Source organism: Chenopodium quinoa, unplaced genomic scaffold (assembly GCF_001683475.1).
Source record: "Chenopodium quinoa cultivar QQ74 unplaced genomic scaffold, ASM168347v1, whole genome shotgun sequence".
Taxonomy (NCBI): Eukaryota; Viridiplantae; Streptophyta; class Magnoliopsida; order Caryophyllales; family Amaranthaceae; genus Chenopodium; species Chenopodium quinoa.
Window position 1 is genome coordinate 2857367 of NW_018745617.1, and position 22818 is coordinate 2880184.

The 22818-nt window shown below is 30.0% G+C and overlaps 3 protein-coding genes across 3 annotated transcripts; all 3 read left to right on the forward strand.

Annotated features, from left to right (window-relative positions):
- The first annotated feature begins 1228 nt into the window (after positions 1-1228).
- On the forward strand, positions 1229-2805 carry LOC110716619 (DNA topoisomerase 3-alpha-like). Its single transcript, XM_021895264.1, has 2 exons — positions 1229-1953; positions 2075-2805. Exons 1-2 carry the CDS (start codon positions 1789-1791, stop codon positions 2141-2143), a joined length of 234 nt encoding a protein of 77 aa, XP_021750956.1. The 5' UTR covers positions 1229-1788; the 3' UTR covers positions 2144-2805.
- Positions 2806-9346: 6541 nt separating this feature from the next.
- On the forward strand, positions 9347-10435 carry LOC110716684 (protein FAR1-RELATED SEQUENCE 5-like). The gene has a single exon (XM_021895328.1). The coding sequence runs from the start codon at positions 9347-9349 to the stop codon at positions 10433-10435; it is 1089 nt and encodes a 362-aa protein (XP_021751020.1).
- Positions 10436-16004: 5569 nt separating this feature from the next.
- On the forward strand, positions 16005-17002 carry LOC110716685 (protein FAR-RED IMPAIRED RESPONSE 1-like). The gene is made up of 2 exons (XM_021895329.1): positions 16005-16701; positions 16989-17002. The coding sequence occupies exons 1-2, from the start codon at positions 16005-16007 to the stop codon at positions 17000-17002; spliced, it is 711 nt and encodes a 236-aa protein (XP_021751021.1).
- The last annotated feature ends 5816 nt before the right edge of the window (positions 17003-22818 follow it).

Below are 22818 nucleotides of genomic sequence, written 5' to 3' on the forward strand. Positions count from 1 at the left end.
AGAACTTTGATTGGAGAATTTTAGAAGTTAAAAGCCAAATGAAATGATTAGAAACAACAAAGCATTTTGCGTGAGACTGGACTCACGTGAGTCCGGGCCTTATTTAAAAAGGCGCGGGCCTTCGGGCTCCTTATTTAAAAAGGCGCGGGCCTGATCAACCCGACCAAAGCCCGCGTGCCATTTTATATAGTGTCTGAATTTTTGATTTCGTTTTCATCATTTTTATAAAATTTCGTGCGCCGTCATTTATTGAAATTTCATTTCGTCGAATTTCAACCACTTCATTTTCTCAAATTTCAGAGAATTCAAATCTTCAAATTTCATAAAAAAATGGAGAAATCAAATAATAGAATGATGATTGAAGGAGATTCTGATTCACCTATTGAATCAATTTCTAGCTCAATCACTGCTGAAAAAGGTACATTTAGTTCATAATTTTGATTGTATGCAATTTCGAATCATATTTAAGAATTTCAAAATTATATAGTTAATGATTTCAGATTGTATTTCAAAATTATATAGTTCTTGAATTTGAAATATGAATTTCTACTTATAATTCGCATGCAAGCCAAATTGAATTTCAGATCGTAGTAAATTTCGATTTAATATCAGATCGTATTTAAATTCGAGTTAATTTCGACTTATTATAAGCAATCAATGCCAATCGAATTTCAGATCGTAGTTAATTTCGACTTATTTGAAAATCAGGCTTAATTTATATTCCAATCGAATTTGAAATCAGGATTAATTTATATTCCAATCAAATTTGAAATCAGGATTAATTTATATTTCACGAATTGTATATATTACATGTCGCAGAAAAATAAATTTTAATTTGAATCCAGTTTTTTGATAATTTTAGAATGAAATCCAAATATATTAACACTAATGATGAATGCAGCAGATAATGTAATTTTAGGAGACAATATAAATGAAGAAAGAGATGATGAAGAAAGAGATGAAGATGCTGCAAGTATAATAGGTATACTATGTTCTGTAAATTTATTAAATGCTTTGTAATTTATTGTTGCAGACAATATAATTCCTGACTAATATTATATGAATCCTGACTGAATTAATTTTATTCCTATGAAAACCTATTTCCTAAAAAAATATTAGTGAAAATAATGTAAACCTAACTATAATTATTTTAAAACTGACTATTACTAACTTAAACCTGATTGTCATTTTCTATTTCCTGTTTAATATTATTTCTTTTCTTTCCAATTCCTATAATTAATAATTATCATTATCTATTTCCTGACTAAAATAATATATTTCCTGATTAATATATTGTAATTTCTGACCAGAAAAAAATTTCTGATTTGATAAAAAAATAAAATTTCTGTATGCTATGATATATCTGAATATTATTATCCTAAAACTGACTATCTTTATCAGTTTTCTGAACAACATTATCTAATTCCTGACTAACATTTCTTAATTCCCGAGTATTATAAAGGAAAAATTCATGGGAATAATCTCACCTTTCACCCGTTCGTTTTTAATAATCCCACCTTTCAATTATTTTTCAATAATCCCACCTTTAGGTAACTTTTATTTTTATTGGTCCTTACAGGTTACCTCACCTGTTTTAGCCGGTTTTAGGCCTACGTGGAATCTAACGGTTACTTATTTTTTAATTTTTTTTTGTTTATTTAAAAGTGCCACGTCCCTTAGTTGATTTCTCTTCTTCTTCTTTCTCTGTTTCCTCTCTTCCTTAAAACACCATTGTTGGTCGCAAATTCCCCTATCAAATTCATCTCTTCTTAGTGAAATTTGGTTGCAATGGGTAGTCGTAGGCACGTTGGTTCAAGTGAATCATCTTCGTCAAGGTCGTTTGGTTGGGGTTTGCCAAAATTGAAGTGCAAATGCGGTGTTGAAGCCGTAATTCGGAGGGTGAGGAATGGCGATAATGTGGGTAAGAAGTTCTACGGATGCCCTAACTGGCCTGTAAGTGTGGTTGGAAGTGACAAATTTTTTGTTTTTGGAATTGAACTTGTAAGATTATTCAATTGGGAAAACCAAATTAGGGCTTTCAAATTAATTTGATTTTGGGATTTTTTTTTTACAGGAGGGTGATTGTGGGTTCTTTCAGTGGGTTAATGCTAACAATATGGACCTTGAAGATCTACGATTCTAGGTTTTTGAAAAAGATACACAAGTTGCTGAAAAGGAGATTGAAATTGATTTCATGAAGGAGCAGTTGAAAAAAATTGAGAAGAATTTGGATATTAAAGAGGATGAGTTGAATGATACAAAAATGGAGCTTTGCCACACTAGAATTGAACTAATGAAGGCGGCAAGGAATGAAAAAAACTTTTCCATTGCTCTGTTTGTGTCATGGATTTTCTTTGCTTTTCTGTTAGTGTATTTGAAGGCATGACAGTGATATTGAGTGGAGATGATAGTAGGTTAGACTCATTAAGCTTGTTTAGGTTTGGACATGATTGTATATTTTGCATTTGTGACATGTAATATGGCTTTGAAAAAACCTTTTTAGTAGCAAGGCATGTTACTGTAACAGTGAATTAATGGAAGTTATTATTACATTGATTTGCTTTCAACTTGAATTATGTTGGTGAAGTTGTTATGTTGAACAAATTAAGTTGGTGAAGTTGTTATGTTGAACAAAATAGCTTGCAAATGGTCTGGCCAACAAACACAAAATGAACACTGCCATGGTTCACTGCATTACACAAAATGAACACTGCCATGGTTCATTGCATTACATTGTAATATGCCCAAAAACAATAAAAACTGTTGTCAAAAGATTACATAAATAAAGTACCAACACTTAATTACTTAATTACACCAAAATGAGTTATTGTTCATGCCACTACTTAGATGACTACTGAGTTGGTTGATGCAAGGTCGAACGTTGACTCTCTTGACTGCACTGGAACCAGTCCATAGCTGTTCTTGATGATCTTGTTCTCCTGTCATTGCCTTGGGTCTGCAAACAGATACAGTAGCATATTAGCATTAGTAAGACATTAGTTGCAAGCAAAATGAGACACACTAATAGTGCCAACATAAAGGCACTCACATTAGTGATTGCAGATCCATCTGATGCAATGAAGACACCTACACATGCTGGGACCTGGTTCCTTCCTCTGCCCCTAGTTCCACCCCTGGCCCTTCCTACTCCCCTGTTCCCACTTGAAGCACCTCTGCTAGAGCCAGCAACATGTGAACCCCTTCCTCTTCCTGTCCCAGCATTGGCAGCAACACCTCCTCTACACCTTCCACCCCTTGATCCCCTACCCATAAAAATTGTTCTTCCCCCTCTACCAAGTATGGTAGGTTGAGCAGTTAGGGAGTGGTGGGTTGTATCAGCCTGAGTGGATTGCACAGATGCAGCTGTAGGTTGAGGTGTAGCTGTAGGTTCAGCATCCTTGCGAGGCCTCCCTCTTCCCCTCTTTGGAGCAGGATCAGCTGGCTGCACATTGTCCTTGTTAGGGCACTTCCTTTTGTTATGCCCTTTCAGTTGGCAGACAGAACAAGTCATTTCAATCCCTGTTCTTGTCAAAGAACCAGATTTGTTGGGGTTCTCATGTGGATCTTTAATTCGATTTTTTCTTGGCCTCCCTGGACCAATTTTGATTGGTGGAGGATCAATAGGCATGGACACTACTGGCCAGTGCCTTTCACCTTGAATTGGTGGAATACAACCTATCAACATCCACAAAAAAAATGCATTAGTTGACAACTACAGTGGCAGACAAAAATGAATGCATTAATGGAATTGCTTTGTTACCTGCATACACTGACAAATAAGTGTCCCTGTGGTAGCATTGATCCACATACATCTCTGGTTCCTTGCCCATGAAAAAAATAGAAGCCACTGCATGGCAACATGGGATGTCCAGCATGTCCCATTTCCTACAAGTACAGCTTCTGCTTTCCAAGTCCACCACCAGCTGATCTAAGTAGTAGTTCACATTGAAAAGGGTTTCAGATGAAGGAGTAACTTCACACTCTGCAGCCTTTGCCTTCTCAACTTCCAACTTGGCTTGTATTCTTGGACATAACAATGTGGTGACTTTCATCATACCTTGCCTTTTCACCACCAATCTCTGCATCAAAGTAGCTCTTATCTCTTCTAACATGTAGAGCAAATGTTTTGTCCTTGCTTGAATGATGTACCCATTGAATGTTTCTGCTATGTTTGAAGTAATTGCATCAGTCTTCACTCCTGGATTCAGAAAAGCTCTGCAGAATAATTCAGGCCTATGCAATTTGAAGTCATTGGCTGCATCCACATTTAACTCTGCAAGCTCCTGTTGTCCTTCATTGTAATCAGCCATATTGTATGCCTTAGCAATTCTCCAGAACAACAATTTCAGCTCATCTCCTTTATACTTCTTGTGCCAGTGAGAAAATATGTGTCTAGCACAGTGTCTATGCTCTGCCTTAGGCAGAACAGTTGAGACACTATGCACTATACTCTGCCAAATTACAATACAAACAATACAGAATTCAAATTAGCACAAAATAGGCAAAGAATTCAAATTAGAATACAAACAATACAGAATATACAATTAGCTCACAGTTGAGAAATAAGTTAGGAATCATACCTGATGCTCATCAGAAATGATAGAGACCCCTTCTCCTTCTTCCAGATTTAGACAAGCAGCAACTTTCATGAAGAACCACTCCCAGCTGGAGTTGTTTTCACCTTCAACAACAGCCCAGCACACTGGGAACATCTGGTCATTACTGTCCCTGCCAACAGCAGCCAACAGTTGACCCCCCAAAAAGGTCTTGAGAAAACAGGCATCTACTGCCAACACCTTCCTACAACCTTGAATCCACCCATTTCTCAAAGCTTCAAAACAGATGAACAACCTCTGGAACATTGGTGGGAAAGCCTGCTTTTCAATGTCAGTGACAAGCTCCAATTCTGTTCCAGGACTGCATTCCTCTATTGCCTTCAAATACCCACCTAGCTTGTTGTAGTGGTCATGCATTGACCCATGTAACAGTCTATGGGCATTGTACTTGACTCTATAGGCAAAGTATCTAGTCACCAACATCCTGTATGCCTTCCTTATACACTCAATAATGTCTTTTGCTGGCCAATGTGGCCTAGTTTTGAACACATCTAAATATTGCTTTGCAACAAAACTTGATTTGAGTTGCCTGTTCCTCTTCATATTTCTCTGACAACTGTGAAGTCCTTTCACTGTCTTCACAACTATTGTAGCCCTCCTACTATCCCAGGAAGCATACACATAGAATGGACAGCTTCCTCTGCATTTCACACCTAACCTCTGTGATCTCTGTTTGTTACTCACAACAATACTCACATCTCTGCCCTGCAACACAGCATACTTAGCTACAGCATCCTTGAAATCATCTATGTTTGAAAATTTCTGCCCAACTTTCCACTCAAAACTTGAAAAATCTGTTTGTTTAGACACCAACAAACCTAGTCTTTTTCTCCTTCCAGGAATCAAATCTTCCTCACCACTATCAGGTGGGGTATGTATTTCATCATCACTCTCTTCATAATCACTCTGGGGGCCAGAAGGTTCACCACCTAAATCTTCCCCAACATCTGTCCTGTTTACAGCCTCCTCCTGTAGTTTAATTCCCTGAGCTGCTTCAATTTGTATTTTTCTTACAATATCAACAAGCTGGGCAGTTGTATCCCTTACCCTTTGCCTAGCTATGTTGTACTCTTCATCCCCACTGTCAGACTGATATTGAAGCTCCTCATTCAAGATCTCTTCACTCTCCTTCTCATAATCATCCTCTACCTCCTCAGAAGCATAATCATCTTCAACTAAAACATCACCACCATCTTCCCCACTGTCATCTGAGTCTTCCCCACTGTCATCTGTACCCACTTCTCCAAAGAAAGGCTTGCTACTAACTCCTTTGCCTTTGTCAACTAGTGGGTTATAACTAGGGTCAACTGTGTCACTATCACTGCTATATTCTGGTATCAAATCATTAATGGGGATAGGGCTTTCAGGCCTTGCATCTTCCCACTCAAAAGTGTTTACAAGGTCATTTTCTGGAGCTTGGTGAGCTATTTCAGGTGTTCTATTAGGGTTTATAACATATTTTATTCTACATGTACTTTTGTTAGATGGGGAAATGGTTGGTGGAATGGTAATAAGTTCAGTGGGAGCATTTTCTGTTGGCTTAAGTGAGCTGTCAAGGGCTTTATGGGAAGTTTCAATAAGGGCTTTTTGGGAAAGTGGTCCCCTCTTTGGTGGAAGTTTTTTGGCTCTCACAGATTTGGGTTGGGTCTTCTGTTTTGAGGAGGCAGGTTGTAGTTTTTGGGAAAGAGAATTGGGTCATTTTCACAGTGCATAGCATAAACCTCCACCCCCCTATGCTTCTCTGCTACCCTTATCATTTCCCTCATACTGTCATCATCTGTGACCCTCCTCAACCCATCCTCCATACTCAGTCAAGGAACTAAGTATAAAAACCCCTGAACTCTACCATCATATCTAGCACACTTCATAACCAACTCCACAAGATAAAAAGAGCATAGTTCATCAGGGTCTACATTAAAGGTTCTGTTTTGCCCATTCATATAACACAACAATCCATTACCACGCTGCTGAAACACCCCTCCATGCCACATTTTCAAGGTTATTTTACTACAACCCATACCTAAGTTCACAGCAACTATAACACAATTAACATTCAACAAAAACCAACATCATAGCACAACAAAAACCTAGCATTTAGGTTTCGAAATCAAATCACATAAACCGACAAAAAAATCACAACATAACACAAATAAACAACAATTTGCAACAATAAGTATCAAATACATTGCAATCATATAGGAAAATCATCAATTTCGGGTTAAGGTTCGACATTTACTTCGAAATTTAGCAAATTTTCAGGCGGAAATCAGGGTTCGAAAAACTTACCTAAAATGGGGTTCTTCGCTATTCAATTTTTACCAACGATGGAAGCTCCACAATTAATGGCACCGTACTCAAGTTGTTGAAGCTTCAATTATGGCGGATGAGATTTTTTACAGAGCCTCTGTTCAAGTGATTAATGAGGGAGGGAGGAATTCTACAGACATTAACGTGGGTAGTTGGAAGGAGAGAGAGATGACATGGCATGTTTTAGGGGGGAAATCAGACTACCCAAGTACACGTCACAATTGCTTACCTTGTTAGCCGGTTTCAAGTTAGATGGGTCCAATAAAAATAAAAGTTACCTAAAGGTGGGATTATTGAAAAATAATTGAAAGGTGGGATTATTAAAAACGAACGGGTGAAAGGTGGGATTATTCCCATGAATTTTTCCTATTATAAATTTAAAAACATTTAATTACTATATATATATTTGATAATAAAATTACTGACTATTATTATCTGTTTCCTGACTAATATTATCTTAAACCTGAATGAGTTAATTTTATTCCTGACTAATATATTGTAATACTTGATCTAAAATATCTAATTCCTGACTAAGATATGTTAATTCCTGAGTATTATAAACTTCAAAAAACATTTAATAATTTAATAACATCATACAAAACAAAAAATAAAATAAAATCATTAAAATTTAAAAATAAATTACATATTACTGAAATGTTATGTATATTAATTCAAATATAATAAAATGCAAAACATTGAACATAAACTACTAATAACATCATCTATTTTTATTCTTTTTTCCTCTCTACCTGGTTGGATTGCCTCTTCTCTTTTTCTCTTTTTCTTGTTGGCTTCTTATTCCTCAAAAATTAAACGTAATCCATCAAGAAATTCAGCCCAGTCTTGCACCATTCCATTGTGAAAACCATAACCATTATGCCTCATAATGTCATATGCAACCCACCATTCATTTGAATTATGATTTCTTCTTACTATTTCTGGAATCCAAAATTTGTAATACCATAATTCATTATAATATTTACATGTACAATTTATCATTGCCTGTGCTTTGGAGGTGCACCTAGGAAAAATATGCATGCATAATATCTCTTCAACAGCTGGATGTGCATCTTCTAAGGCATCAACTGGGTGTGTAATATGATTAGTCATCTAACCAAAAAAAAAATAAACACATAAATCATAGCAAAACAAAATAAAATAAACTAACAAATGTAAGATCATAAAATGAAAAAAATATACCTTTTGTAATAGCAGTAGTTATATTCTTATAAAAATGATTAAAATTCAAACTGAAGCAATTTATATTTTTATATGAATTTTTTTTTTTCTTAATATAATTTCTTGTACACTGTGGTATCTTATATATAGTGTTTAGAACGTGAATTAGTGCAGATTTTAGGAAGAGGGAAGGTCATGCCTTTTCAAATATGTGTTTTTCATTTATAATTAACCTCGGTTCTTGTAAATACATTTAATTTTATTCAATTAATTTTATGTCTTTTAAATGATTTTACGTGTTTTTTGAGTGTTTTGAGTGTTGATGTTTTAGAAGAGGGAAGGTCGTGACTTTTCAAATTCTAATTCTTGTGTGCAATAATTTTTTTTTTTTTTTATTTCTGAATATAATTTCTTAAACCTGACTATATCATTTATGTCCTGAGTATTTTATTATCTATTTTCCTGACTTAGACAATTTTATTCCTGACTATTATAATCTAATTTCTAATTCAAACAATTTTTTGACTATTTTTTGAGTAATATTTTGACTATTTTTTTGTCACTGAAATTAAATGAATAAAATTGTTCAATTTAATTTCTGATTGAAATAATTTTATTACTGAAATATACAATATAATATCTGATATACTCAAATTAATTCCTAATCAAAACATTTTTATACCTGACATACATAATTTAATTCCTGACAAAACAAATCTAATAAATGACAAAAATAATCTAATTCCTGAAGATAATGAACATTGAACAACATATAATCAGATACAAATATTATTATTTCTGAATGATATAACTTTATTACTGACCAATATTACCTGTTTCCTGATTAATATAATCCTAAACAAGACTGAGATGATTTATTTCCTAACTACTATTTAGTAATTCCCGATTTAAATAATCTATTTTCTGATCAAGACATGGTAATTCATAAGTAATATAAATTTTATCTTGACTACTATAATCTAATTTCTAATACAAACAATTTTTTGACTATTTTTTGAGTAATATTTTGATTATTTTTTGTCACTAAAATTAATTAATAAAATTGTTCAATTTAATTTCTGATTTAAACAATTTTATTACTGAAATATACAATATAATATCTGATATACTCAAATTAATTCCTAATCAAAACATTTTTATACCTGACATATAGAATTTAATTCTTGACAAAACAAATCTAATAAATGACAAAAATAATCTAATTCCTGAAGATAATTACAAATATGAAGATAAATGACAACTTGTATACTTTTGTTGCAGATTATTACAAATATGACAAGGATGAAAACATAAGTAAATGTCTAGCAAGTTATATAGTATCAAACTACAATGAGGGATATGTGTTATACAAAGCTCATTCAAGATCTGTTGGTTTCAGTGTCAGAAAATCAACAAAGAGAAGAAATTCCAATGATAAAATGTATGAGTTTTATTTTAGATGTTCTAAGGAAGGACTTACAAAGGGTAAAATGAAGATAGCAGCTAAACAAAATACTGTGGAAATACCCTTATTGGGTAAAACTGATGCAAAAAAGAGAAAAGATAGGGAGGTAAATGAGACAAGAACTGGATGTAAAGCCCATATTCGTTTCAAGAAAAACAAAGAAGGAAATTTCGAAGTTGTTACACATGAGTTGGAGCATAATCATGAATTGGTTATAGCAGTTCAACGACATCATCTAAGATCAGAAAGGCAAATATCAGTGCCAATGGGTGAACTAATTGAGAGCATGATTGAGAGTGGTATTAAACCAATGGATGCTTATAATTATATAAGCAATGAAGCTGGAGGAGAAGAATGTGTAGGTCATACTAAGAGAGATCACCTTAATTATGTATCAAGAGTGAAAATGAGTATGGTTGAAGGTGGAGACATGCAGAATGTGTTAGACACTCTTCAAGAAAGAGCAGATCAAGATCCCTCATTCTTTTATAGATTGAAATTTGGAGAAGAAAATAATGTTGTGAGCTATTTTTGGCGTGACTCCCAAATGCTTGAAGATTTCAAAGATTTTGGTGATGTATTAATCTTCGATACAACATACAGAACAAACAAATATGGGTTGATATGTGCTCCATTTGTTGGTATAAACAATCATTGGAAAACAGCAATGTTTGGATGTGCATTCGTAACCGATGAAAAGACCGATACATTTGTTTGGCTGCTTTCAATCTTCAAAAAGTCAATGTGTGGAATTGAACCAAAAACAATCTTCACTGATCAAGATCTTGCAATGAGCAACGCCATACCAGAGGTAACAGTTTCTGTATTTTATATTAGGATATGTTTTGTATCAAATAAAATAAACTGACTTTAACTCTTTAATACCTGACATAAACAAGTCAATTACTGCCATAATTTATATAATATCTGACTGTAAAATGAAATTATTTGATTTTTGTCTAAGTAATGACTAAAACTTTACTAATATCAAATAAATATCATGTAATATCTGATGAAAATAATATTAAAACTGATGAAGAAAATAAATTTTATAATTGACTTTATATATTTAATATGTAATTAAAACACTTTAATTCCTGACTAACAAATTGTTATGCCTGACAAAAATTGATTAATAACTGATATGATATATAAAATAATTGACTTTGACTCTTTAATACCTGACAAAAATATATTAATTACTGCAATTACTTATTTAATATCTGACTATAAGAAGAAAGTATTTGAATATCATGTTATTCCTTATGAATTTCATGTAATTTCTGATCAAAATAATCTAAAAACTGTCTAAAATATTATTATTCCTGACAAAATGAGATTAATAACTGACAAATAAAATAACACTAATTTAATTCTGAAAATATTTAATTCCTGTCCAAAATATAGAAATATCTGTCTATAATCATTTTATATCTGACTTTAACATAATAATAGCTGAATAAAATTTTATCATTCTTTAGAAAAACACAACAAAAATAATTTTCTGAGAGATATAATTTATTTCCTGCACTTAATAATATAATACCTGAGTAAAAATATAATAATCGTGAAAGAAATAATATTATTTCTGATTTTTAATACAATGGAAAAACTTAAATCACGTTAATTCCTATTATATGAAACTATTAATCTATTATCTGACTATAATACTTTAAATGTTGACTAGTATAATATTATGCATGACAAAAATAGAAGAATAACTAACGTTAAATATATAATATCTGACTGTTACTCTTTAATTCTTGACTAAAATATTATTATTCTTGAGTAAAATATTTTTATGACTAACATAAATCAACCAATCCAAAAATGTAAAAACTGACTAATAAAACTTAATTCCTGTCTAAGTTAAGCTTATTTCTGAGTTAAAAATATTACTATGCATCAAAATAATTTATGAGTTAAAAATTTCATGTAATTTCTGATAAAAATAATCTAAAAACTGACTAAAATATTATTATTCCTGACAAAAAGAGATTAATAATTGACAAATCAAATAATATAATACCTGAGTAAAAATATAATAATCGTGAAAGAAATAATATTATTTCTAATTTTTATTACAATGGAATAACTTAAATCACGTTAATTCCTACTATATGAAACTATTAATCTATTATCTGACTATAATACTTTAAATGCTGACTAGTATATTATTATGCATGACAAAAATAGAAGAATAACTAACGTTAAATATATAATATCTGACTGTTACTCTTTAATTCCTGACTAAAATATTATTATTCTTGAGTAAAATATTATTATGCATCAAAATAATTTTTGAGTTAAAAATTTCATGTAATTTCTGATCAAAATAATCTAAAAACTGAGTTAAAATATTTTAAATACAATGGAATTACTTAAAACTGAGTTAAACCGGGCGAATAATACTTTAAATGTTGACTAATATATTATAATGCATGACAAAAATAATCCAAAAATGTAACAACTGACTAATAAACACTAATTCCTGTCTAAGTTAAGCTTATTTATGAGTTAAAATATTACTATGCATTAACGTTATTTCTGAGTTAAAAATTTCATGTAATTTCTGATCAAAATAATTTAAAAACTGACTAAAATATTATTAATTCTGACAAAAAGAGATTAATAACTGATAAATCAAATAACACTAATTAAATTATGAAAATATTTAATTCCTGTCTAAAATATAGAAATATCTGTCTATAATCATTTTATATCTGACTTTAATATAATAATAGCTGTATAACATTATGTACATAAAAGAAAATTAACAAAAACAAAAGCATAAGTCCAAATTAGTATATATTTCTTCATAATATTTTGTCATACTTATGACAATGCCTTACAAAAACAAATGAACACTGTCACTTTAACTATATATGATCATAACAGTTCTATACAAAACATTGCTTTTTAATTAAAGAAAAACATATTTACAGGGCATTTAAGCTAGTCTAATCTTCTTCTGCGGCCCTCCAGGTTGAATAACTTCCTCTCTCTTTCTTACTTACTCCACATATCTTCCTCATCCCTAAATAGCCATCGCAACCCATCCAGAAATTCAGCCCAATCTTGAACCATTGAATTATGAAAGCCATATCCATTATGCCTCATAATATCAGTTGCAAGCCACCACCTTTTACTGGCCTGCCTATATCTAACTACATGAGGAATCCAAGAATTTAAGTACCATAATTCATTCCAATGCCTACAAACACAATTACACATCGCTTGCGCACGAGGGGTGCATTTAGGAAAAATATACATGCATAAGATTTCAGGAACAGATAATGCATGTGGAGCATCCTCTAGAGCAGCCATGTAATGAGGGTCGTCTATTGGATCCATTTGAAATACTACGTTACAAATCTTACAATATACTTGAATTCGAATAAAAATCGAACAAAACTGATAAATATTCTTTGTTGAAAAAGTGGAAATGGATTGTTGTTTTTAACACACAGAAGAGATATATGAAAGGGTGTATAGATTTTTTTTTAGAGTATGATTGAAATACTTTATTTATATCAGTTTTCACTGCGCGTTTTCCCAAGTAATTAAATTCTAAATCAATCAATTCATCATTTCCTGACTTTTTATCTGCCCACGTAATAATACTCAGTCCTAACATAAAATATTGTTATATAATTACTGTTTATAATTCTATTTTCTGATAAATTTAAACCGTTATATGAAAATTTAAATCTATTATGTGACTAAATATATAAATTTTTACTAACAAGTAAATACCTATATTATTATAATTGACATTATTAATCTAATATCTGAATAAAATTGAACAAAATTGATAAACTAGAAATGAATGGTTTTTTTAACAAACAGAAGAGAAATCTGAAAGGGTATATAGTTTTTTTTGGGAATATGATGTTTTTTTGGGAGTATGACTTTAAAATACTTTATTTATATCAGTTTTTACTATGCATTTTTCAAAGTAATTTAATTTTAAATCAATCAATACATCATTTCCTGGATTTTTATGTGCCAACGTAATAATATTATAATTATTGAAAAAAAAAACCTATTATATGAAAATTTAAATATACTAATTTTTGTCCAACAAGTATTTTACTGAAAAAAAATAAAGGCAATACATGAGAAACCAAAATAAAATCAAAGTACATTACTGAAATATAATTGATTTCACATACTATTTCGAAAAATATAATATATCAGTAGAGTTCAACCACCAAGTTCGGGATGGATTGGTGTGGTTCCTCTACGCCTAGGACACCAGAATATCGAACCACGAACTAAGAAAGGCATATTAGCTAGTGATTGTGAGGCCCCAATTCTTAACTGGAGGGGACACCAAAGTCCTCTGCCCTTCCATCTCTTGGATAGAGATAGATAGAGAGGGAGGGCAGGGTTTTTGGTTTTTTCATGTTGTCAAAGAGTTGACCAATGGTTTTTTCGTGTTGTCAAAGAATTGAACAATGAAAATGGATTGGATGGCGAGTGCCTGATCGAATTGATCGGGCCATGTAGGAACAAGGTTCAAGTCTGTGGGTCTGTTAGGATGCCTCAGCTGCATACATCACTGCACTTCCACTTGACACCTATCGTAATGATAAACGGCTCGTCTCGCCGTGACCTTCTCTTTCCAAACTTCTGTCGCTCACCCCTCAGGGGCAGAGAACCCGTCACTGCCTCAGCTGTGCTATCGGCAGTGACGGGGAAGTAGGAATAGGAGAGCACTCATCTTGTAAAAAAAAACAAAAAAACAAAACCCTAAAATCTTAATCATCTTCTAGAGATTTTAAACTTGTTTTTTCATTTGATCTTCTTTTTCTTCTTCTTGTTTCTTTTGTTGATCGTCTTCCTTCTTTTTTTTGTTTTGTTCTTCCTGGAATTTTTCTTCAACCCTCTTTCTCTTACTCAGTTCTTCGATTTTGTTCTTCTCAAATTTTTCATACAGCTTTATCAACCCATTCTTCACTCTGTCTCTTCTCTCAAGTAGATCATTTAATCTCTTTTCAAAGTTATCAAAAACATTTTCTTCTAGATCGTTTGATGAAGTAGAAGACTGAGAATTGTTTTCCATAATTGAGGAAAAAAGAAAAAAAGAGTATGTTTTAGGAGAGAGAATATACAGGAACACAAACATGCAAAATGTATGATCAATTCTTGGTTTTATAGACAAATATAAGAGATTAAAAAAATAATTTACTTTTAGAATAATTTTCTACGAATAATTCTTATTTTTACATTTTTGTCATCTTTATCCAAAAGAGTTGGTAAATATCTTCATGTTAAATATCTTTATTTTAAATATCTTTATCCAAACCACAAAATACTGAGAGCAACTCTAAGTAAAGTCAAACACTAGTAAATTTTTGCTTGATATAAGTTGTCTAATATATGAACAAAATGTGCTAATTTCTGTATTAAAAATGTTTGCCCTGAAGAAAATTCTACAATACTTGATTTAGTTTATCTAATATCTGATTAAACAACTCTATTTCCTGACTAATAAATTGTTATGCCTGACAAAAAATTATTTATTACTGCCATTATATATCTAATATCTGACTATATAATGAAATTATTTGATTTATGTTGTCTAAGAAATGACTATAACTTTGCTAATTCCTAATAAATATAATGTAATTCCTAATAAATATTTTCTAAAAACTGATTAAAATAAATCAAATTGTTCTATAATTGTTGAAGAAAATAAATATATAATTGACATTATTTGTTTATAAGTTATCTAATATATGAACAAAATGTACTAATTTCTGTATTGAAAAATATTTTCCCTGAAGAAACTACTACAATACTTGATGTATTTTATCTAATATCTGACTAAACCACTTTAATTCCTGACTAATAAATTGTTATGCCTGACAAAAATAAATTAATAACTTACGAGAGTTATGTAATATATAACCTTGACTCTTTAATACCTGACAAAAATTTATTAATTACTGCCATTATATATCTAATAACTGACTATATAATGAAATTATTTGATTTATGTTGTCTAAAAAATGACTATAACTTTCCTAATTCCTAATGAATATCATGTAATTCCTGATAAATATAATCTAAACACTGATAAAAATATATCAAATTCTTCTATAATTGTTGAAGAAAATAAATATATAATTGACATTATTTGTTTAATATGTGATTAAAACACTTTAATTCCTGAATAGTAAATTGTTATGCCCGACAAAAATAGATTAATAACTAACTTGAGTTATATAATATCTAATGTTGACTCTTTAATTCCTGACAAAATTTTATTAATTTCATCCATTATTTATCTAATATCTGACTATAAAATGAAATTATTTGATTGTTGCAGGTTTATCCAAATTCAAGACATAGGCTATGTCTATGGCATTTGCAAAAGAATTTTGTATCACAATTTGAAACTTTAAAAAAAGAACCCTGAATTCAAGAATATGTTTCACAAGTGCTTAAGTGGGTGTGATTTAGAATCAGAATTCGAAGATGTCTGGAACAAGATGGTTCAAAAATATGGATTAGAAAAAAAAGAGTGGTTTGATAGGTTGTTCGGGCTACGAGAAAAATGGTGCACTGCTTTGAGCAAGGATATTTTCTCCGCGGGAATCCTTTCATCTCAAAGAGTAGAAGTAACAAACAGAGCAATTTCATTTAAGGCTAACAGAACCACTAAACTTTTGGAGTTCTTCCATATATTTGAAGCTACTGTGAGAAGATGGAGAAGCACTGAAAAGAGTGACAACTTCAGATGTACTACTAAGAAACCAAAAACAAAAACAAAAATCTTGAAACATGCTACTGAAGTTTATACTCTGAACTTATACAAGGATTTTAAGTTGGAATTTGAGACCAGCCTAGGAGCATATGCAAAGGAAAAGCCAACTTCAATGCAATACGTCAAATTCTTTGATGTTTCTCTTGATGAAGATTATAGGCACATCTATCAAGTCATATATCACTGTCAAAACAATGAATTTATGTGTTCTTGTATGTGCTTCACAGAGACTGGATTGCTGTGCTTTCACATTATCAAGATAATGCAAATGTACAACATACATTCTATACCAGAGAGATATATTCTGAAACGTTGGACCAAGCTTGCTAAATCAAGGATATGGGATGAGAATGAATCAGGTACGTACATACTTTGTTATTTTAAAATTTTTTACTTGCCTATTTAGTATAAAATAAAAATATCTTTATTCCTGAACTAAATATTTTAATTACTAACATAAATAATTTCCTGACATAGAAATGCAATAGCTGACTTAAATAGTATAATACCTGTCCTAGATAATCTTATTCCTGATATATTCAATCTAATTTCTGATTGAAACAATTTTTTTCCTGAAATATACAATCAAATTCCTGAAATATTCAACTTAATTACTGATTAAAATATTTTAATATCTGACATACAGAATTTAATTCATGACAAAACAAATCTAATAAATGATAAAAATAATCTAATTCCTGAAGATAATTTACAATGAACAACATATTATAATCAGATTCAAATATTATTATTTCTGATAATCATAGTTTAATATCTGACACAGATATTATTATTTCTGATATAAAATAAGATTTATTACAAACATAATCTTAATATTAAAAAACTTAAACATTGCTACCATTTTCTGCTTCATTAGGAAGCTTTTCAGTACCATCAGCATTAAAAATTCTAATGTAAATGGTATCACGATCATGGTAAATATCAAGTCTGTCTCCAGGAACTATGTTGTTAGTAGCTACAAAGTTTTCCCATTCACGATCAACCAACATACCACCATACCCTGTATCTTGTGGTATGCTTATGACTCTTACTTCCCAAAATCTATCTTCTCTGCCATTATTTCCAGCATAGACTCTTACATGATGCCTGAATCTTAGAAGAAATAACTTCCATTCTGCAGGAAGTGGCTGAAATTAAAAAAAAATGAAATCATTAAGTTTTTACTAAAACACAAAACAAATTTATAAATTTAAAACTTAATGTAAAATATATTTACCATACTAAGGCGATGAATTGTCTTGAAAGTAATAGTGCATTTTTCTTTATTTGCGTAGAAATCAGCCATTATCTTAGAACTCTTGATTAGATGAAGAAAATATAACTTATTGTTACAAAACTGCACCTTTTATAGAAACAATGTATATATTAATATAACCCTTTTAATAGAAAAAACTTGATTTAGAACAGGCTTTAAATAGAGAAGAGTTATGTATGAACAACAATAATTAATCTGTAATTTAACAGAAAAAAATTATAATCTCAGTAAAATTTAAATGACTTTTTAATGGTGCAATAAATTACTCTTTATAGATTATAATGACTTTTCAATGATGCAATAAATTACTTTTCAGATTTATAGAACTTTTTCATGACTTTATTAAATTTTGTATGACTTTTTTAAGAAATGCAATAAATTTTGTCAGAAAACATATGACTCAAACAGAAATAAAAATATCATGGCATAGCTTATTGATGACTTTTCTGATATTATAATATTGTTTTAGCAGAAAATTATAACATTATTCCTGAGTAAATTTTTTTTATTACTGACAAAAATGTAGTAATCTGTTTTTTTTTTTTTTTTTTTGGTTAGGAAATTCAACTACAGATCATTCATTAATAAACACTCCTTGGAGGCAATCAATAACAAAGAATTTTTACAACCTTGTGACAATATGTCAAGGGAATGAAGAAGCATCACAAATATGTGATGATGCTTTGGAACAAATGTACAAATCTGTAAGGAAAGTGTTCCAAACAAATGAAGAAAAAATTCGTGAACTTGATGAAGAAGAAGAGAGAAGACATACAGTAAAAGATCCTAAACGACCAAAAACAAAAGGAAGGCCAAAGAAGAACATGAAAAAATTAGAGGACATTTTGAAAGAAGAAGAACAGCAACAAGAGATCCAAATGAGTTTGGAACAATAACTCCAAATCCACAACTCATTTAATATTTCACTACTGCTGACTTCTTATATCATGAGGCCAATCTTCAAATAATTTTTTTTTTATTCAAAAGAATTGTAAAAAATACTATATCTTGGTATTTTAAGGTTTGATATTTTTTTATTAATCCTGAAAAAAATTATTTTATTTTCTGATTAGGACAATGTTATTCCTGACTAACCTAATTTTATTTCTGACATAAAAAATCTTATTGCTGACGTACTCAAGTTTATTCCTGACTAACCTATGTTTATTCCCGACTAAAACAATATCATTCCTGACTTGATTACTGACTAACTAACTAAAGTTAATTATTGACTAACTCAATTTAATTCCTGATTACCTAAAGTTAATTCCTGACTAACATATTCTTATTCCTGACTAAATCAATTTATGCTCTGAACTTATTCAATGATTTTAAGTTGGAATTTGAGACCAGCCTAGGAGAATATATGTCAAATTCATTGATGTTTCTCTTGATGAAGATTATATGAACACCTATTAAGTCATATATCACTGTTAAAACGAGATTTTAGATTTATAATCAAAATTAAGTTTTGATATTTTTTATTATTCCTGACATAATTAATCAAATTTTTGAAGAAAAAAATTCTATTCCTGACTAACATGTTTTATTTCTTGATAAACATCACTTATTTCTTAAATATAATTTCTGAACATAGTAATGATATTACTGACTAATATGATTTATTCCCTGATAATATTCACTCATTCCTTGATAAAAATAAGCTAACTTATTCAAAAACACGCATGTACACCTAATTGATAAATATTAAGGAAAAGCAAAATATATACATATATAAATAATTGTATAAACAAAGTTTATCAACCAAAACAAACCTAATATTTAACTACAAAAAGGTAATATTTATACAAAATAAAATTATCTAACTTTGGTCTATATTCTTCTGTTTTTGCATTTCCTTTAGTTTCTTCTGCTCCAACTTGTATCTCCTATCTTTTTCATCTTTTATAGCTTGTACATCCTTCTTATATTGAGCCTCAAGTTTCTTCCTTGCAAGTTGAGCTTTTAAAATTTTGTCTTTGTTAATAGAAAATTCAATGCAAGAATTCCATAATTGCTTGCGCAAAAAATTGTCTTCTCTATTAACCAAATTATATGCTACCCTGCATCTATACAATTTCCGATTTTGTTTCTGCAAATTTATACAAAAATAAAGAAATAAAAACACTAAAAAAAAATTAGTTAAAATAAAATAAAAAATAAAGACAGAAAAACACTTACGCTTTTTAAATCAATTAGTGCTCCATCAAATCCATTGTATTTTTGCATACACATTAATACAAAAAGCCTACAATCATAATTTTCATGGCTAGTCTTCCAACTAAAAACTGGAGTATTCCATGTCAAGGTAGGAACCTTATCTGCTAAAGGATGACCTTTACTTTGCAAAAAAAGATGAACAAATCTAATCTGTAAATATATATATATATATATATATATATATATATATATATTTTAATATATAAACATGTAAAAGTGTAATATTAAAGAAACAAAATGAAATAGTTACTAGACAACAAACTTACCAAATATTTATCAATTAAACCCAAGTCAGATCGAACAATGTCAGTCCTGTTATTTATCCAATCTATACGTGGAGTTATATCAGGAATAAAATTGAAAACCATCAGAGTGTAGTGATTTTTATACCAAATGGGAAAGATTAACTGCAACAATAAAAAAAAAAAAAAAAATGAGTTTTATATTACAATGTCTGACTGAATGATAAATGACATAAATAATCTAATACTTGATAATTCTTGACAAATAATATCTAATTACTGATTATAATAATAAAATTCCTGACAAAATATTGAAATCTTTGATAATTCCTGACTAAAAATATCTAATAACTGATTATAATAATATAATTTCTGACTAAATATAATAATAATATATTATCTTAAACTTGACAATGTTAAATCCAAAAGTTGAACTCTTACAGTATAAATTATTAATATCTGACTAAAATTTAATTCCTAATCATTATACCTTAATTCCTGAATAGAATATAATATTCAACACTTAAATTGTTAAGTCTGACAAAATACAACAGTACATGATATAAATCATCTAATATCTAACTAAGCATAGTAATTCCTGACTAATAAAATCTTATTCTTGATTATAATAATAAAATTTATGATTAAATATTGTAATGTTAATCCAACAGTGTAAAATCTAAGATTGTCTAATTACTACATTAAATATCTTTATACATGAAAAAAATAAATTTAATAACTTACCAACTCTGCTTCTGCTATGTTTAAATTTGGAAAACGATCAACCCATTTTTGAATAGCAACAATAATATCTTTAGCATCATGTTTTTTCAATTCCATATTGAGCTCTAATTTTTTCAACTTCTCCTTAAAAGTTGCATATTCTTCTGGATTATTTTCCAAAGAATCCAAAATTTTTTCCTGCTCTTTTATCTCCTTGACATTGTTTTTGTAATTTTCTCTCTTTATTAAATATCTCCGTACAGAATCCTACAAAACAAAAAAATTGAAACATATAATATGTTATATAAATATAAATTATAAACATTATAAGTAGAAATATAAAAAAAAAATATAAGTTTACAACAACTCCAATAAAAAAAACAAATCTTTTGTACTGAAATATTTCTCTGTCAGTTATTTTGCTCTCTTCAAGATTCAAAGCAGAAGCCCAAGTATCATGAATAGCACTATTAATCCAGACAGAGGGGCGCACCGAACAAAACTCCTCTTTCACCAAAATAATATCGCTTTGCAATAGATCTTCAGTTTTAAACTGACAGATAACATCACCTATATCTTCCACATACAGTCTCCTGTTACGCGCCTTAACACCCTCATCTTCTCCTGTAGGATCTAACTCAAACTCCTCATCATATTTTCTAAAAAAGAGGAAGTCACACATATATCTTTCATGCTCAGTTAAATTTTTCAGATACAAAGGCTTATTTTCCTGCAAACTCCTAGAGACAATCATTTCTCGATTTTGAATCGGAATCTTATCAATAGGGGGATCTACCCAATCTGAATCCAAACTAGATGCTTCCAAATTAGCCTGTAATTCCAACAGCTGTTTATCTCTTAGATATTGTGATCTCTCAACCTTTTTTTCAGCATATGCATCACAGCAATAAATTCAATTTCAGGAGGGACATTTTTATCAGTAGAAACTTTGTCCACATCAATTAACTAAATTTGAGTTTTAGGAGGCTGAGGTCCTATTTCCATAAACTCGTCTTGAGATGATTCAACAGCAGTAGGAGTAGGAGTTTTGTCTATTACAATAAGGGTAGAAAGAGGAGCACTAGGAGATTTTACAACTTCAGTTGGAACAGATTCATTAGCAACCGTTTCCGTTTTAACATATTTATTTCTCAACAAATCTAAAACTTCAGTTGTATCTCTAGGCTGAGCTTCCTACAAAAAAAAAAGTATTAAAATAAAAAACAAATAACTTAAATACAAACAAAAATAACCTATACAAACAAAATTAATCTAATAGCTGATTGAATAAATGTTTTTCCTGATTAAGAATGTATTATTTTGAAAAAAGAAGTAAAAATCTGATCAAAAAATTATTAAGCCTGACTAAAATATTCTAATAACTGACAATGACAACTTTATTGAACTAAAATTTCTAATTCCTAATAGGATATTCTTATTAATGACAAATTTAACCTAATAGCTGATTGAATAAATCTTTTTCCTGATAATGAATGTATTATTTTGAAAAATAGAAGTAATTTCTGATCAAAAAATTATTATTCCTGACTAAAATATTCTAATAACTGACAATGACAACTTTATTGAACTAAAATTTCTAATTCCTGATAAGAATATTCTTACTACTGACAAAATTAATTTAACAGCTGATTGAATAAATCTTTTTCCTGATTAAGTATGTATTATTTTGAAAAAAATAAGTAAATTTCTGATAAAAAATTAATTATTCCTGACTAAATTATTCTAATAACTGACAATGACAACTTTATTCCTGATGAACAACTAGAGTTAAAATTTACATCTGAACAAAATTTTATCATTTCTTGCACAAATCATCTAATAACTGAATAAAATATAATTATTCCTGATACAGTAAATCTAATTAAATACCCAACAATATTTTAAATCATGACAAAAATATTCTAATTACTGACAAAACTAAAATAATATATGACAAAATAATTCTAATTCCTGACCAGAATAATTTAACACGTGAAAAATAACAAAATAAATTA